Source organism: Pseudonaja textilis, chromosome 3, assembly GCF_049901715.1.
Source record: "Pseudonaja textilis isolate UNSWEBS1 chromosome 3, rPseTex1.2, whole genome shotgun sequence".
NCBI classification, from domain to species: domain Eukaryota; kingdom Metazoa; phylum Chordata; class Lepidosauria; order Squamata; family Elapidae; genus Pseudonaja; species Pseudonaja textilis.
In genome coordinates, this window is record NC_141992.1 from 99,689,729 (window position 1) to 99,708,053 (window position 18,325).

The 18,325-nt window shown below is 40.6% G+C and overlaps 1 protein-coding gene across 2 annotated transcripts in view; it reads right to left on the bottom strand.

The window, feature by feature from the left end:
• Positions 1-18,325, bottom strand: part of BRINP2 (BMP/retinoic acid inducible neural specific 2) — a 178,451-nt gene that overhangs the window by 28,996 nt on the left and 131,130 nt on the right. For both annotated transcript variants that reach the window (XM_026703334.2, XM_087930472.1), the window contains exons 4-5: positions 11,279-11,478; positions 6,511-6,616 (exon numbers count right to left, since the gene is read on the bottom strand). In XM_026703334.2, the coding sequence (XP_026559119.1) occupies positions 6,511-6,616; positions 11,279-11,478 (306 nt within the window). The remainder of the gene's footprint in view (positions 1-6,510; positions 6,617-11,278; positions 11,479-18,325) is intronic.

Genomic DNA, 18,325 nt, shown 5'->3' on the forward strand with positions numbered 1-18,325 from the left:
TAGGACGCTCCCAATTTTGACCATTCGTTGTCTGTTTGACAGGAATGCTTCTATCCAGTTATGCAGGTGTCCAGAGATACCATAAGATTTTAGTTTTAGGAGTAGCTTGTCGTGTACCACTGAATCAAAGGCTTTGATGTAGATTGCATCTATTGCTTTGCCCTGATCGAGTTGTGTAGTCCATATGTTTTTGCAGTGTAAGAGTTGCAGATTACATGACAGTTTTTTCCTGAAACCAAATTGTTTATTGGAAAGTAGGTTGTTTGTTTCTAAGTGGAGGATGATGGATTGGTTAATAATTGGTTCCATGACTTCACAGGTGATGCAGCATAAAGAGATTGGTCTGTAATTTTCTACTAGGCTGGGGTCTCCCTTTTTGAAGATAGTGACCATAGTTTTGGCAAGGAGCTGGTGTGAAAGATTTTTCAAAGATTATGCTTAGAGGTTTGGCTATGGCAATGGATAGCTTTTTTAAGAAGCAGGCACATATTCCGTCCAGTCCAATAGATAGAGGTGGTTTTAGATTGTGTAGTGCTTTTTCAACATTGTCTTCCATAAAATCGATATGTATTAGATCATTGTAGTTGTCTGTGGTTTGACTAGGAAATACTGGGCATGATCCATTGCTGTTTACAAATACTGAGCGAAACAATGTGTTAAAGAGGTTGGCTTTAATAGTGTCGCTGTTGCAGCCTTTACCATTAGGCCCTTTCAGGGGTGGGATGGACCTTGAGTCTTTTAGTTTGTTGTTTACAAAATTGGAGAAAGCATGGGTGGAATTTGTGTGTAGAAGGTTTTCTTCTTGTTTAATGTGATAATTGGTGGATTCAGTCTTTATCTGGTGGCATAAATTTTTGTATCAGCTTTTGAAGTTGGCAATGTGACCAGATTTGTTTTTCCACCAAAGTAATTTCTTTTGGATTGAAGCTTCCTTATTGTTATGGGTAATTTATTATTTCTGGTTTTGGGAGTTGTTATTGGTACATATAGTTTGATGACTCTTTTGACTTCAACTAAAAATATGTTGTAATGGTCTTCTACAGTATTGCATCCAGAGAATAGAAATGGCCAATCAAGGGTTGAGAGATCATTGTTTATAAAATCATTGTTGCCTTTTTTGAAGTTATAATTGGAGATTCCATCGTTGCGATGATTCTTGTGTGGACGTATGTTGATACAAAAGTCAATCATGCTGTGGTCACTGTTGGAAACAAGTTCTTTAATTTGTATTCCATAAATTGAATTCAAACTATTGCAAAAGATGAGGTCGAGGCAGTTGTTAAGTCTAGTGTTATTGGTTACTAGTTGTTCTAGTCCCAGATTTGTTACTACATTGTAGAAGGTTGCATGTGTGGGTTCAGTTGTACATTCATTAAGGGTCCAGTTAATATGAGGTAGATTGAAGTCACCAAGAAAGATAAAAGCGTGTGGGCAGGATGCTGCCCATGTTAGTAGTGTATTTAGCTTGTTTGCATGTTTGATGTCATAATCAGTGGCTCTGTAACATAGTAAGAACCAAAATGTGATATTTAAGGACAGTTCACAGATGATGGTCTCAGGAATAGCACGCTCCTGGGTAACTTGGATGTTTTTTAGATGTAGGGACTTTTTATAGAAGATAGCAACACCACCTCCTCTACGGATTTCATGATCTGATCGGTAAACATGATAGTCTCTTATTGTGGTAATGGAGTCAGGGAGAGATGCGTTGAGCCATGTTTCACACACAAATATAATGTCGAATTTAGCCGTATTTAGTAAGAGGAGAAATTCAGGTATTTTATTTACAAGGCTTCTTGCATTGAGTATTTTGCATTTAAGGCCAGTTGTGGTTGGAATAGAGGTAGTTGGGGCATGCGTGCCTAGTTTTGAGTGATGTTGGATTGGATGGGGTGGGGTTGGATGTGGAGTTGTGGGTTGTATGACTTTCTTTTGATGCAATCAGCTTGGTAGTCAATGTATAGGTCCTTTTCTCCATTGTCTAGATGGTTTTTGAGTTCTTCACGGAGTTCACGGGAGTGGATTCTCTACAGTATGGATAAGTCTGGTCTTGAGTGAAGTTTTTTGTGGTTGGGATTGGTTTTTGCAATGGCATTTATTGTATGAATGAATATGCATTTGCTGGACTCATTTTTGCATACAACTCTACAAAATCTTGGGGCCACAGAGCCGTAACTGTATTTGAACTCAGGGCCATCTCTGGTTATTTCAATGATATTTTCAGTGGATATGTTTGTTGTATTTGAGTTGCTTATGATATTGCGAACTTTGGTGATGTCGTCTGATTTGTTGTGTCTTCAAGACCAAATAAAATGGCATTTGGATGTTTCTGTTCACATTCCATGATGTCTTTGATGATTAAGGGAATATTATTTGTGGAATTATTTGATGGGATAGTAATTGTTTGTAGCTGTGATTTGGTGGTTATTTTTGGTTGTAGTTGTGATTGTAATTTAGGTAGTGGTTGTGGTTGTTGTGGGATTTGATTTGAAGAAATCAAAAGTAAGTTTACTTATTACTAAAAATCAATCAATCAATTGATTATTCAAATAACTCTAATCAAATAATTTTGCTAAGCAACAAACAGCCTAATTTATTACAGTAATTACTAAACACACTGGTCAATTAAATTCACTAAATCACTGATTTTACTAATCAGATATTCAGTAATCACACTATATGCACTAAACACTCAATCATACTAATCAATAAAAACAATAAATCAATTAATCATTTGATAAAAATTAATTATTTTAAAGAAATTGATTTGGAGACATCATTATCTAATCTTTGATATAGGTCTTGAGGTAGAAAGTTATAAGTTTTGAGATAATGAAAGTAATGAAGTAGTATTGAGAGTCAGTAAGTAAAGAGTTATTGCTTTGCTTAGCTGTTGCTGATATGTGAGAATAGGTTTATAACCCCTAATAAACTGGCAGGAGGCCTCTTTTCCTGGGCTGGAGAAACAGCAGTTTCTTTGTGTCAAACAGGTTTTAAAACATGAACAGAGGAAACATTTTCAAGTCCTACTCAAGCTGTTTTCCTCTTGCTCAGTGAGCAAGGGTTTACACTCTCTTTCTTGTTTAATAGATTGAGTTTTTGAGATAGTAAAGATGCAAAGATGCTGAAGGGGGGGAATCTCTGGCCCCTTCTCTTTGAATTTTTTAAAAAAGTTTGTGGCCCAGAGAGAGAAAATAATTCAGGGAGAGGATTTGGGCAATCTGATTACTTATAACCTTGTTTTGATTTATTGCTGCTGTTATCTGATCTGCTGGGGACACTCAATGTAAAAACTGTAAAAACTGTAGGTTTTGAACACGCTGAAATAAGAGCAATACACGCAGCTGAATCTGATCAAGAAAGGACTGAAAAACTCCTTAAAGACTTGGTCTCTCTATCCTCCCTCCTTGTTTCTCCCTGCCAGCTGTCCAATGTGGCTCCGGGGAAATTGTGTGGGGGATATTAATGGAGACACGTTGTCTGGCATGGAAGATACTTCGATCAGCTGTGTGGGGGATTTAAATGAAGGTACGTTGTTTGCGCTCTGCTGACTCCAAGTGATCTAGTTCAAGAGCTTCACCGGTGTGGTTAATAGGGCTTGATGGAAAGAGCTTCTCCGGGGAAGGAGAAGAGGGCTCCGGATCGGTTAGCAGGAGCTCCGCCGGCGTGATTAGGGCTCCAGGGCTTTGGAATCCAGCCTTTTGGGGGCTTGTTTTTTGGGCTCCGGTTTACTCACAGTTACTGGCACAGGAGGTAGCTTTATAGGGAGATAATGCTCCAGGAGCTAGAACTTCACCTTCCTAGTTGGGTGCCACCATCTTCTCAAACTTGCCGAGTTTGAAGACTCTTGAATTAATATGGCATCCACATTTTCATGAAGCTTAGCCTGAAAATGATTCTTGATTCTTGACTCTTTCCAAGCTTATTTGGTGCCTTAAAAATCCTAAACGCCCCCCTTGCACAAGGGCTCCATGTTTGGCTTCTTGTATCTCACATCCAGAAAGAAGCATTATCAGCATCACAATAGTGTGTTGGCAGCTGTGCTTCCTGGAAGCTAGGGATTGATAAGATTGATAATATCGGAATTGGTCTGATGCTCTGTAGATTGCTGAATGTGAATGTAGAAGGTACTGAATATAGTGGTTTTTGTTGATAATTTCTGAATTATTTTGCATTAGAGAAGAAGGCTTCCTAAGATTATGATTGCCACACTAGAGCTACAGGATCCAACTTCCTACTGCAAGGTCTCCAGTGAAGCATACTGTAGTTAGGTAAACTATACTGAATGCAATATTCTTAAGGATGGTGGATTTTATTTTTGAAACCAGTTTCTTCATAAGTAGACCATAGATTAAGTCTTGCCCAGAAACCTTTCTCAAAGGAAAAGCCTAAACTTAGATCATTCCTTTGCAAATGAGCTCTATCATATGGTCATAGGAGACATTTTTGGCTGTTACTATTCTTGAGTATTGAGCTGATTTCAGAAAACAATGCTGACAAATCAAGTGAAAATGGGACTGGTAGAACAGGTCAGTTAGGTTTTTGTACAGTAATACATTTATTTTGACTTGGTCCAGGTTGATGTTATTTCCACCAATTGTGGGAAAAGAGAAATAGTATTTGCTGCCTGAAAATTGAGGAAAAAACTGAAACATCTCATAGCGCTGGAAGAGAAGACATGCCTCGGTATAATTTCTTGCTCATTTTGCTGTGATTGCATTTAGCAGTTTGGCTTTCTTATTGATTTCATCTTTTCTTCAGTGAAGAAAATTGGGAATTACAAGAACACATTTTTCTCATAATCTGAGTATGTTGTCTTTCTGGTCATGTTTATCCTCCTCCACTCAAAAAAAAGATAAATTCATATGCAATAATAATATTGAATACATTTGTATCCAATAATATGTGCTGGCAATTGGACACAGCATTCTAAATTATACTGGCAATATTAAGAATATCATTTAAGTAATGCACACATTTTCAAAGCACGTTTTCTTCCATTGTAGAACATGTATTTGCAATCAACAAATTTATAGCCATATGAAGACATTTCAGGCAGACACTGTAAATAACACTTCTGATCAATCCACACTCTGCTGTAGCCATTAGTAATTATTAATACCAAATGGGTAATATTAGAATCTCTCTCATTTCTGCTAATCTCTGCAAGGGAGTATACACAATTCCCAGGACTGTGCATCTGAGCACTTAAATTTTAGTAATCCTAATTTATATCTGTAATATATACAAAAGCCAAAAATTGTAATTGGGCAATATGTTATTTATTTATTTATTGTTGTGCCTTGGAGTCATCTTTGGCTCCCGGCAACTGCTTAGACAAATTAATTAGGACCAACCAAAATGCCATTACACAATTTCTTCAACTGTCTTTTTTGTCTAATTATTTATAATTAATTTCTACTTTTGCTAATATAAGGGCAATTAAATTTCCTTTATTTCTGTTCTGTACTAATCCAGGATGTGTGCTTTTTGTTCAGAGCAGTTTTTAGATTCTCTGAAATTAGGGAATGGGATGAGATGGGGAAGCCACTGCTAAAATGTAGTAATAGTCTTGATTTAGTTCTTTGACCATTTTGAGTCTAAACTGCAACTTACATCCACAATATCTAATCTAGCGGGGAGAAAGGGGTCTATTTATTTATCTTGCAGCCCAAGGAAAATTCTAAGAACCTAAAATTTTAAATTATTTTCTCTGATGGACTAGCATATTCTTGTGTATGTATATTTGTGTGTGAATGTATTACATGCTAATGAAATATTGTACGGTATATGTCTATATGTGTATGTGTATAACCGAACATGCACAAAGATATTTTTTGATTTTGTTCCTGAATGTGTGATGCAGTTATATTCCACAGCCAGATAGTTGGTTCATTTCCCTTGAGATTTCTCTTGATTGGTTCTGTCCCTGTTGGCCTTTCATAAGGCCTTAACAATTTTGCTTTGTACTTGTGCCTGGATGCCTGGATGCCTGGATGCCTGGGCATGGGTTGGAATCTGATGTCTGGATGATAGATTAGATCCTGCCTGGCTGCTTTGTGGGTTCTTTTATTTTTATTTTATATCATGTTTGGTGTTTTGACTTGTTTTACTGTAAGCCACCTAGAATCACATAAAAGTGAAATGGGAGGTTACATCTATCAAGTAAATAAATAAATAATGTATATGATAGAATGCATCAGGGAGGTTTCTGCGTGGAAATTCTCTTGGGACAGTAAGAGTTATAATCATAGAAACCATAATTTAAATTGCAATCAGTGTTGGGAAAAGATGCTGGTATGGAACTGCATATCCCATTTTTAAGCCCATTGCCACATAGTTTCCTAAAAAGAAAGCAAAGTTGTTTCAGACAGAAGAGCAATATTTTGCATTAAATGCATTTTAATATTCTTTGTAGCAGTATATTACAATGACACACAAACATTACAAAGAGAGTGTCCAGTGACTAATGCAGATAAACAGAGTAGGTGAAAAGAGAAACACCCTTACCAAGTAGCTGAACCTTGTTTTCTGGGCTCTGCACAAGAACTGAACTCACAGAGTCAAGGTTGTCATAATTACTGCAGCCAAGTGGGCCCGTCCTGGTTTCAGTAACCTAAAGATGGGAAGCATTTAGTTTTAATGTAAGTAAGTAAACCTAAGTAAAACAAATAGAAAGTAACCCATTCTGATCCAAGGAGTTACTTGGACTGGCAGGAGGTACTTTTGATTGATGAAAAAACTGGAATGGGAGGCAGAAAAACAGTGCAGCCTTTAGATTTCAGTGGTTCAACCAAATGCTTCACATGGCTGAAGGTACCAAAGGGTGTGCTTATTAAAAGATTATGGGTAATGAAGAACAGCACACCTGGAGGACAGGTTTTGAGGGAAGCTGCCTTATATGGTGTCATAAAGTTAGATGTGGACCATAAAATTGGTGCCATCATGCCATTGTCTTCTCTCCTCCATGTACACCATCCTGCCAGGATGGTGCCCTCATGTATATACACACACCCTCCGCTTCAGAAGAGTCCATTCAGATCCTATTTCTGAATTCCATCTTCTTCCCCTGGACTATGTTATGTGCAAAATCAACAACTCGTTGATTCTCCAAAGATTTTCACCTGCTACATATGTTGTCTACAAAAGCTTCATTCTTCATCTGATCCTACTTAAATGGGCCTGCATTAGTGTAGACCTAACTGGTATCTAACTGGATCAAGTTATAACTGGATCTCAAGAGTCTTATTTCAGTATGTGTTCTGCTATTCAATACTGGAAATTCATAATTGCAAAAAAGGTAAAGAAAGCTAAAGAGACATTCCTTTCTGAATGAAACCATTTCTTTCTGAAAAGCAGGGTCTTGCCTCTTCTCTATTCTCATTGCCAACATTAAACAACATTCCCATTTCTTCCAATGTCATTCTGCTTTTGAAAAACATCAGTCTTTATCAACATCACTTGTAAGATTCCATATATCATTGCAATAAGTTATGTAGATAACATAATTTATTCCTAGTAGAAACTATGCATTATGAAGTAGTATAGGATCGACACTGGCTATATCATAGGCAATACATAAAGTGTCACCACAATTAAAACATCAATAGCAGGGAGACAGGGAGTCTCTGGATTTATCTTAGGCAATGCTCAGAGGCAGCTGCATATTTTTCTTTCAAACTGCCATTTGCCTTTCGTAATTGCTCCAAAACTGGTTTTGTTGTGAACCTAGGAATGTATTTGAGAGAGAAGGAGAGAGAATATTTATTTTTGTAAAAACTGGTTTCCAAGAAAAAGATTTACTATTCTGGACTGCTTTCGTCAGATTGAGATCTTACCCTAGCCCTAAACAAACAAAACTGATACAAAACTACCACATATTTCAGGAATCACTCCTATTTTGACTTTTAAGAGGTTAGCATCCTGAAGTACCTCCAGAATAATCTCAAAATTAAGGCAAAATCAATAACATTTATTTTAAAAATGTAAGATTGTCATGAAGTCACCATATTGTGAGACTTTGTGCAAGAACATCCTAAAATTGGCTGATTAATTTCAGTCAATTAATCCTTTTAAAAATGAAGAGATAGCTGAAAAAATAGCCATTCATCGGTTTAGACTGAACCCTCTAACTGCACCTCTAACTCAACTGCCTATCAGTTAGTTCAGAAGAATATCATAACTGACAGCATCAAAAACTAGTGAAAAGTCCTGGTCATTGATATGATTGTCTTTCATCAATTCCAATCATCCATGATGGAAACAAAAACTGAACACCTGATTCAAAACAGTTTTGATAATAAGATACGATAATGAGATATACATGGAACTAGAAATCATTCTAAATTGGAGTAGGTGTGAAAATGAATTAAAGATAATTGCTTTTGAAGCTGACATGGTGTAGATTCATACTGAAATATAATTAAAACAAAATAACAGCATTTGAAGTTGCTCTACTATTACTGTTTATATTTATTAAGGTTCTCTGACTGGTTTTTATGGTGTTAATGCTGTTTATTTTGTTTTTATTTCTTATTTATTTTGTCACATTTATTTGGCTACCATTCAAAGTGATTCTGGGTGGCATATAACATATAGACCATCATGGCTACTTATACAGAAAGGCAGTATAAAAATAAAGGTATATTAATAAAGTCAGCATAAAAATGCAACAGAGTATAGTACTTATATTCTAGTTGGTCAAAATAATTTTAAATCTCTAAAAGTATCTTCCATTTTGAGGTTACTCTCAATATATTACAATGTCTTTCTACTAAATAAGTCCACACATTTTACACCCAGAAAAAAAAAAGTCTGTATAAAATAAAGATAACATAGCATCATGCTTTGGAGGACATTAATGGTATACAGGAGAAAGACAGATTCTATCCCTGGCGAGACTGAATCTGATTTTTCCTTCCTAACAAGAGGGTTGCACACGAATATAAGTCCTTCCTGCACAACCTAGAATTGTTTTAGTGAAGCTTGTGCAGAGAAATCTTCCACGAGAATATTCCCAATGTTAACATTGCCAGAACAGGAACAGGGAACATTTGCACAAATATATCTATCAACTCCAAAACTTAAAAGTTGCAGTAAAAAATGAGAAAACTCCCCGCCATTTCATGCATAATGAAATTAAATATAAAAGTACTTTGAAATAGTAAGGCTGGAAAATTGGTTGTATAAGCAAGAGTGAAGTACATCAAGTTTATGGCAGTGCAAGAGGCAGCACTGCTTCTAAAAAAAGAAAATAAATGTATAGTAATTGGTTTGTTGAGAGAGAAGATCCCCCACCTGTACTTCCTTCTCCAAAATTCAGCATAATTAGCAAAACCAATTTCCCATAAATAGCATACAGTCAACAGTTACGGCCTGACTCTTGTTTGCTATTCCTCCTGATTCTTTGGAAGGGTGGAGGAATAGAAATAGATGACTAACAGGAAGCGTTTATAATTTTGGAAATCTCAGGGATGGAAGTTCTGATTAAGCAACCTGAAAATTATAGTCCAGGCAATACAGAGAAGTTGATGGGGAGAAAAATAAATTGAGATGTGTTCTGTCAAATGCAGAAGAAAAAGCAAAGAAACTGGAATCCAATATTTACAGTATACTCTGGGAGAAAATGCAGGGTTCCATTCCAAACTAAAACTGTCTCCTTCTTAGCACATTGAGCTGAAAAGGGGATTAGCTGGCAAGGCTGAAAAAATGGGGAATAGATGGACCAGGAATCTAACTCAGTTTAAGTATATATACTGATTGCTAGAAGCTTATCCAATGAATGGAATTTGTCAGCTCTACCAAATCCAAATCCATTTCTTTGTCTATGACTCAGACAGACAGGAACTTACAGTACATATGTGCAGGGGTGGGATTCTACCAGTTTGCACCTATTCGCTAGAACCGGTTGTTAACATTCTAAGCAGTTCGGAGAACTGGTTGTTAGAAGAAATTACTGGCCTAATCCTGTAAGGAAGGCAGGAAGGAAACATTCTGGTGTTGCTTACAGAAACTGCCTCTCTGTTAACCCTTATTACATTCTTGGCAGGACTAGACTTCCTGTCTCAGGAACATCTCTGGAGTTTTTTCCCCCTCCTTTGCTGGTACTTTGCTTGTGTGGAGTAACCATTCAAAGTTACAATGGCACTGAAAAAAATGACTTATGGCCATTTTTCACACTTATGACTGTTGCAGCATTCCCACAGCCATGAGAGGCCAGATGAAGAGATGAGTGCCTCAATGTGATATTGAGTTGGCCACACCCAGCCAATAACATGACCACCAAGCCATGTCCACCTAGTTACATGACCACCAAGCCACAACCTTTACCTAAGCCACGTGCATAGAACCAGTTGTTAAAAATTTTGAATCTCACCCCTGCATACATGCATCCCTTGGGCAGCCCAAGGGGTGGGCTTCAAAAAATTTAGCAACCAGTTCTCTGCCCGGTTGCTGGATGGGGGTGGCCACGGTGGGCATGGCCTAGTTGGCCTCCTGCACTATAGCGGGGGCTCCAGGAGGGTTCACTCTCCCCTGGCTCTGGAGGCTTTCCTCAAGGCTCCAGGAGGGTGAAACCTCCCCTGGCTCTGGAGGTCCTCTGGAGGCCAGAAACGGGCCTGTTTCCATCCTTCCAGAACTTCCAGGAGGGCCATTGTTTAACCATCCCCGAGCCTCTGTGTGAGCCCTGCACTTACCCGGGATCCAAAATGGGCTGCATGGAGACTCCTGGGAGAGATGGGGAGGGGAGGGGCGGGGTGGGCCAGCCAGTCGCTGCAACTACCGATTCAGTGAACCAGATGTAAAATTAACATGGGGTTCACCTGAACCAGTGTGAACCAGTAGTAGCCCACCCCTGGGCCCCTTCATCTCTCTCCCCCTTATTTACAGTAAAGATGCAACAGGAAAGTGGCATTTTAGGTCTCTGTGTACTTGTGTTTTGCCATTGCTCTGTTTTGGAATTCTTGAGTTTAAATTCTTTTTATTTCTCGTGGTTATACCCACTTTTCTATCATGCCTGAGGGCACCTAGTACCAGGAAAAACAAAATAAAACAAAACAAAAGGCTAAGTGTGGCCAAGTGTAAAAGGTTATCTTTTTTAACAGCTTCTTCATCTGTTGCAAAGCTACGGTTGTTTTTCTACAGGTCTCTTGCTTTTTTAACCATCATTCCCAATTTTGCAACTTCAAGGTTTCTGTTATTGTTCAGAGAAATGGTTTTGCACAGAGCTCTTTCTCAAGGGCACTCTAAATAACTCTTACTTATGTGCCTCTAGATTTACCTTGATTGCAGCAGTTGCTATCTGGATATGATGGAGACGTCTCAGGGTGCTCTCCCGATCAATGAAATATGAGGCTGCCAGCTGATGCAGTGTTTCCAAGGAGACGGTGGTGTTACTTCCCCCACTCCCTGAAAGGCTACCAGCTTCTGCCTTCCGACTGAGCTTCCGTTTGTCCACAAAAATGGTCAAGGATTCTTCCCCTGGGAAAACATGAGGCTTTATGCTGAGTTGGTTCAACACCAGGATTCAGAAGCACTGAGGCAATTGATAAATTTAGCCACAAAAGGGAATAATAGAGAAAAGAAAAAATACAACTTACAACAGTTTGTCTTAACAACAGATCATTTACTGACCTTGAAAGTTACAACATAATTGAAAAAAGTGACTTATGACCACATTTCACACATACAGATGTTACAGGCATCCCCACAGTCATGTGACCAAAATTCAGACAGTTGGTAATTGATTAATATTTATGACAGTTGCAGTGTCGCAGGATTATGTGATCAGCTTTTGTGGCCTTCTGGCAAGCAAAATCAATGGGTAAATCAGATTAACTACCATGTTACTAACTTAAAAACTGCAATAATTCACTTAACAACTGTGATAAAATAGGTTGTAAAATGAGGCAAAACTCACTTAACAAAGGTCTCACCAATATAAATTTTGAGCTCAATTGTGGTCGTAAGTCAAGGACTACCTGTATATAGTTTCTAGGACACATTTGGTGAAGATTAATTATTTACTACCATCATCATCAAAATCTTCATCAGTCATAAGCCACCATTTAATAAGAATCATAGCACAACTTCTGGTAGGCATACTTCACACCCCAAACTTAATCATCTTGAATTGGGACCATAATGTGTTGAACCCAGCACATTTTTTGTAAAATAATCTGACTCAAGAATGGACCGAGAGCAAAGAATACATGGAGACCAGGAAGGTGATATTGGGAGGGCTGGTTGTTGCTTGGAAGAGATTGGTCTATCTATTATTATTGTCTCTACGATCAAATCAGTAATTAGATGAGAATGTCTCGGAATCTCCTGGCCATGATGTTGATTCTTGAGATTTGGCTTCCATGAGTTACTAGATATTATTTTCTTCCACTTTAATTATTTAATTTTTTCCCTATCCCATGCCCCAGCCCCTACCATTAGACAATTCTGAACTTGTTTTATATATCCATTGCACATTCATTCATTCTTCATTCATTCAAAATACAGTATGTTATGGTTAAGGCTGTCTTGAAAAAGAGTTATATGTGTTGGAATCTGGCACTGATTTTGGGGGGGGGGAGTGAAAGGGCTGAATAGCCTTGAGTCTCTTTAGGGAGGAAGATGCTGAAGGATGATCCTTCCTAAAACTTTGAAGAATGTATGTAATAGTTAAGCAGTGTGTGCTTTAGCCTAGCAACATTCCTATCTATAGGTAAGCAACAATAAAGATAGCAATAGCAATAGCACTTAGATCAGTGGTTCCCAAACTTTTTCAGTCCACCGCCCCTTCATGCTACAAACTCATCCTCAGTGCCCCCCACCCAGGGGTAGGATTCAAATTTCTTAACAACTGGTTCTCTGGCGTGGCCTAATTTGTGGGTGTGGCTTGGTGGTCATGTGACTGGATGGTCATGGTTTGGTGGTCATGTGACTGGCAAACCAAATATAAGTGGTCTTCACTTAATGGCCAGTTGCTTAATAAGTGTTCTAATTTATGACTGACCTCCCCAGAGCTACTTGACCTGTTTTTGAGAGTTTTGACAGCCATGCGTGCACACACACACACACACACACACATTCCCTTCTAACCCTGCTGGAGCAGGTGGTTGGACTAGATGTCTCATTCACTTTCTCCTCCCTCCCTCCCTCCCTCCCTCTCTCTCTCTTCTTTCTTTTTCTTTCTTTCTTTCTTTCTTTCTTTCTTTCTTTCTTTCTTTCTTTCTTTCTTTCTTTCTTTCTTTCTTTCTTTCTTTCTTTCTGTCCCTTCCTTCCATCTCCCCTGTTTCTTTGTCTATCCTTTTTCTTCCTTTCTCTCTCCTTTTTTGTTTACCTTTTCTCTTTGTTTTCTTTCTTGTTTCTTCCTTCTCTCTCTCTCTTTCTCTTTCTCTCTCATTCCCTCTCTCTTTCTCTCTTTTTTCTCTCTTTCTCTCTTTCCCTCTCTCTCTCTTTCTTTCTGTCCCTTTCTTCCATCCCACTCTTTCTTTGTCTATCCTTTTTCTTCCTTTCTCTTCCTTTCTCCCTTTTTCTTTCTTTACTTTCTTGTCTGTTCCTTCTCTCTTTCACTCTTTTCCCCTCTCTTTCTCTTCTCTCTCTCTCTTTCTCTTTCCCTCTCTTTCCCTCCCTCTTTCTCTCTCTCTCTTTTTCTTCTCTCTCTCTTCCTCTCTCTCTCTTCTCCCTCTCTCTCTTTCCCTCCCTCTCTTTCCCTCCCTCTCTTCCTTAACCTCTCTACCTGTTTTCTGCCCAGGCAGGCATGGCCTAATCTGTCAAAGTTCTGGACTAATCCTCCATCACCCTGTTTCCCCTTTCAGAGGCCCGGGCCCTTAATCTCCCCATTTCCTCCCACACGACCACCTCTTTCATCATCCCAAGGCCGTGACTTTATCTTCCTCCCGCGGCTGGCTGCCAGGGAAATCAAGCCAGGGCTGAGCCATTGTTGTAGCTGAGCTCTCCTCCAGCCCATGTTGCCCTTGTCACAAATGCCTACAGCCACTGCATATTTTTTTGTTTGTTTGTTTGTGCGGATGGACTGCAGCCGCACTGAAAAAAAACATGTGGCGTCTGCAGATTTTTTGCAGCGAAAATTACCGACCTCCAGCTTTGCTCTGCTTCTCCAACGCGCCACTGTGGCCGCATTCTAGACGCCAGCCCCACAGGTCCACCCCATTGAGCCTGCTGCAGCGGAGGGACTTGCCCAAGCAAGTCCGAGCAGAGTGGTGCACTTGCATGGCCAGTGCCTAGAACGAGTCGGTGGTGGCACATTGGAGAAGCAGAGCAAAGCTAGAGGTTGGTAATTTTTGCTGCAAAAAACCTCCAGACACCGCATGTTTCTTTTTGGTGTGGCTGGACTCCATCTGCACTAAAAAAACCCGCACAGCGTCTGGATGCTTTTTGTAGCAAAAATTACCGACCTCCGGCTTTGCTTGCTCTGCTTCTCCAATGTGCCGCTGTGGCCATCAGCAATTGTTGTGCATGCACACGATGTTGCACATGTGCAATAAGGACTGACTGGGCAGGGAACAGAGAAGCAGGCGGAGAGGAGCAGGGCCAGCCAGGGGCCCATTTTACCAGTTCTCCAAACTTCCAGGAATGGTATTGAACCGATAGAATCCCACTCCTGAATTGCACCCTGCAAGGGGCCCACCTCCAGCGCCCCACTGCTGCCTCTTAGCACCCCCCTGCCAGTGCCTTTGCCTCTTAGTGACCCCTAAAGCATCCCACCATCCCCCAGGGGGTGGTGTCAGGCTTCAACCATGCCACCAATATTGCCCGACACATTACCCTAGCAGTTCCTGATGGTCCCGGGTCCAGCCGCCCCAGCCGCAATGCCTTGCCTCGTGCCCACCAGCTGGGAAGCTTCACATGAACTGACACATTACCCTGAATGGTCCTGATGATCCCGCCTTGCCTTGTGTTGGCGCAACCAGCTAGGGAGCTTTGCATGGACTCATCAGCTGTTTGGCGGTGTGCGTTCCTTCGGGCACATCACCCACTCTTGAATGGACCTGTCAGCTGTTGGGTGCTGGATGTTCCTCTTTTCAGTGCCACCAGGCAGGAGGCGTTTCGCACAGGCAGCTTTTGCTGTTACTCTGGGATTGGTGGCACGAATGGCGGGGTGGGATGGGGCTCAGCATGGGGCTTAGCTTAGTTTTGTGGGGTGGGGGTGCGCAAGGTATCTAGGGGCAGATGTTGGATAATTAAAGGAAAAGGACTATAAACCGCGCTGAGAGGCAGATGCTCTCAGCGCTGGCTTTGCTTGGGATTTACCATTTGTTGCTCAGTGTTGGAGCAAACAGACCACAATAAACAAATCTTGCCACAAACAGAACATGAGTAAAGTAGTTTATTGGTGAAGTTTCATCGTGTTCCAATGGAAGCTGACAGGAAGCCAGCGCTTTATTGAGGCTGCTATTGGAGCATAATGGCAGAAGATAAAGACAAAGAATGGGTAGAGAAGGAGGAGTCTGGGAATGGTGAAGACAGCAGTGAGAAGAAACAGAAACAGGAGTATATGGAGGAGAAGAAGGAGTCTATCCCAGGGGCAGCGCAGCCAGCTGTGAGACAAAAAACAACCAGAGATGTGCGGCTGAGTGATCAGAGCTATGTTCCTAAAGGGGGAAAGCCCCAATTGATGGAACAAACGTTAGACTGGAAAATTAAATAGTGGCCTGGAGTTGATGAGTGGTTAACACAAAATAAAACTCAAATAGAGATGAAACATGATATTGCCTGGCATGGAACCAAAATATACATACCATAAAAGCAGGTGGGGAGGGGGAAACTGTATATACAAGATAATAATTGCCTATTATTTATTGCAGGGAGACACATGGTAGAGGGGGCCGCATGTCGGGCTCCAACCATGCCGCCAATATCGCCTGACACATTACCCTAGTGGTTCCTGATGGTCCCGGTCCAGATGCCCCAGCCACAATGCCTTGCCTCATGCCCACCAGCTGGGAAGCTTCGCACGGACCGACGTTACCCTGAATGGTCCTGATGATCCCACCTTGCCTCGTGTCGGCATGACCAGCTGGGGAGCTTTGCATGGACTTGTCAGTTGTTTGGCGGTGTGCGTTCCTTTGGGCACGCCGCTGCCCGCCTTCGAATGGACCCATCAGCTGTTTGGCGGTGGGCATTCCTTCGGGCACACCAACCGCTCTCGAATGGACTTGTCAGCTGTTGGGCAGTGGGAATTCCTCCCTCTTTTCAGTGCCACCAGGCGGGAGACATTTCGCACTGGCAGCTTTTGGGGTTACTCTGGGATTGGCAGCATGAATGGCGGGGTGGGATGGGACTCGGCATGGGGATTAGCTTGGAGATAGTTTCACAGGGTGGGGCATGCAAGGTAGCTAGGGGCAGATGTTAGATAATTAAGGGAAAAGGACTATAAACAGTGCTGAGAGGCAGATGCTCTCAGCACTGGCTTTGCTCGGGAATTACCGTTTGTTGCTGAGTGTTGGAGGAAACAGACCACAATAAACAAGTCTTGCCATAAACAGAATGTGAGTAAAGTAGTTTATTGGTGAAGTTTCATCATTTTTGTAGTCCAAATCTGATAGCCATATTTCAAATACAATTTAATTTAAAGCTTTCCAAGCCTGGGAATTTCATATTTTAATGAATGTATTTTCTGTAACAAGTCTAATCTAATAAATAAATCTAATAAAGATAAAGGTTTTCCCTATGCAGCTGTATCTGACTCTAGGGAGTGGTGCTTATCTCAATTTCCGAGGGACCCAGCGTGGTTCGAAGATGTTTCCACAGTCATGTGGCCAGCATGACATCATGCCACAGCATAGAGCATGCAGCAAAAAACAGAATGCTGTAATCCTCCCACCAAAGTGGTACCTATTTATCTACTTGGATTTGCATTCTTTCAAACTGCTAGTTGGTAGGAGCAGGAGTAAGAATGGGAGCTCACCCCATTGCATTTCAAATCCAGGCTGTTAGCTTTCCAGCCAACAATCTCAGCTTCTTAATTGCTGAGCCATTGCACCACCAAAAGATCTAACAGTCTATTCTACATTTGCAACAAACCTTAAGAATTGGGAGCCAACCAGAGGTGGTATTCAGCAGGTTCTCACCAGTTCTGGAGAACTGGTAGCAGAAATTTTGAGTAGTTCAGAGAACCGGCAAATACCACCTCTGACTAGCCCCACTCCCGTCTATTCTCGGCCTCCCAAGTCCCAGCTGATAGGCCGGGTCTTCTTTTGTTGCCCTGCACAGGAGAACAGAGCTGGAACGCAGGTTAGTGGGATGGGCAGGGAATGGGTTTTTGCAGTAACCTTCCCCTGCCACGCCCACCAAGCCATGCCATGCCCACCAAGCCACACCCACAGAACTGGTGGTATATTGTTTTGAATCCCACCACTGGAGCCAACTCTGATTGTCCCCATAGTATAGGATTTCTTCTCTGAGGAAGTAAAACTCAAGAAAGGGATCTCTTTATTGTCTTTTCACATACACTTTAAATTGAAAAATTAACATTTTTGTGTTTGTTTAAATAACAGATTTAAATTTATATAAGGTTGGTTAAGGTGGTTTTATGTTTTAATTATATTTCAAACAGCAGAGATAGAAATGTAGGATTCTTTTATAATGAATCTGGTGCCTACTCTCAGGAATACAGGTTATCTAGATTTGAAACTTTCCTATCAGACATTAGCATCTAATGTGCCTTTGAATTGTCAACAGCATTTGTGGAGGTGGAAAATTCTGACTCTTCTGCAATTCTCACACTCAATCACGTTGCAGTTTCTTTCTTGGACCAAAATCCTTGGAGTTACAAGTAAAAATGGATCAACTTTTAACCCACAGGAAGCCTCTTTGAGAAATAGAATACCAGGCATGGCTTTCAGCATTAGTCAAAATACCTCTATTAGAATGTCTGTTGCAATCATTTTTTATTGAGAAGCAACTAATGTATAACTAAAGCTACACCTAGGCAGGAAAAACCAAAGGCACATGTACAGATTAAGTGAAACCTGGCATAAAAACAGTATCTGTGAGAGGGACCTTCAGTCCTATTGGATGATCACTTAAACACGAGCCTTTAAAATGAACAGCTTGCCTTCAGAAGTTGTGGATGTTTCATCACTGGAGGTTTTTAAGAAGAGACTGGACAGCCACTTGTCTGAAATGGTATGGGATCTTCTGCTTGAGCAAGGGGTTGGACTAGAAGACCTTCAAGGTCTCTTCCAACTCTATTCTAAGATCTTCCGCTTCTGTGAAATCTCTTACTACATAGTAGAGTCAGATTCAGTAATAACAGAGAGAATTATTTTACATGGCACATAAAAACTCAGTTGCCCCAGTCCTTGAAATC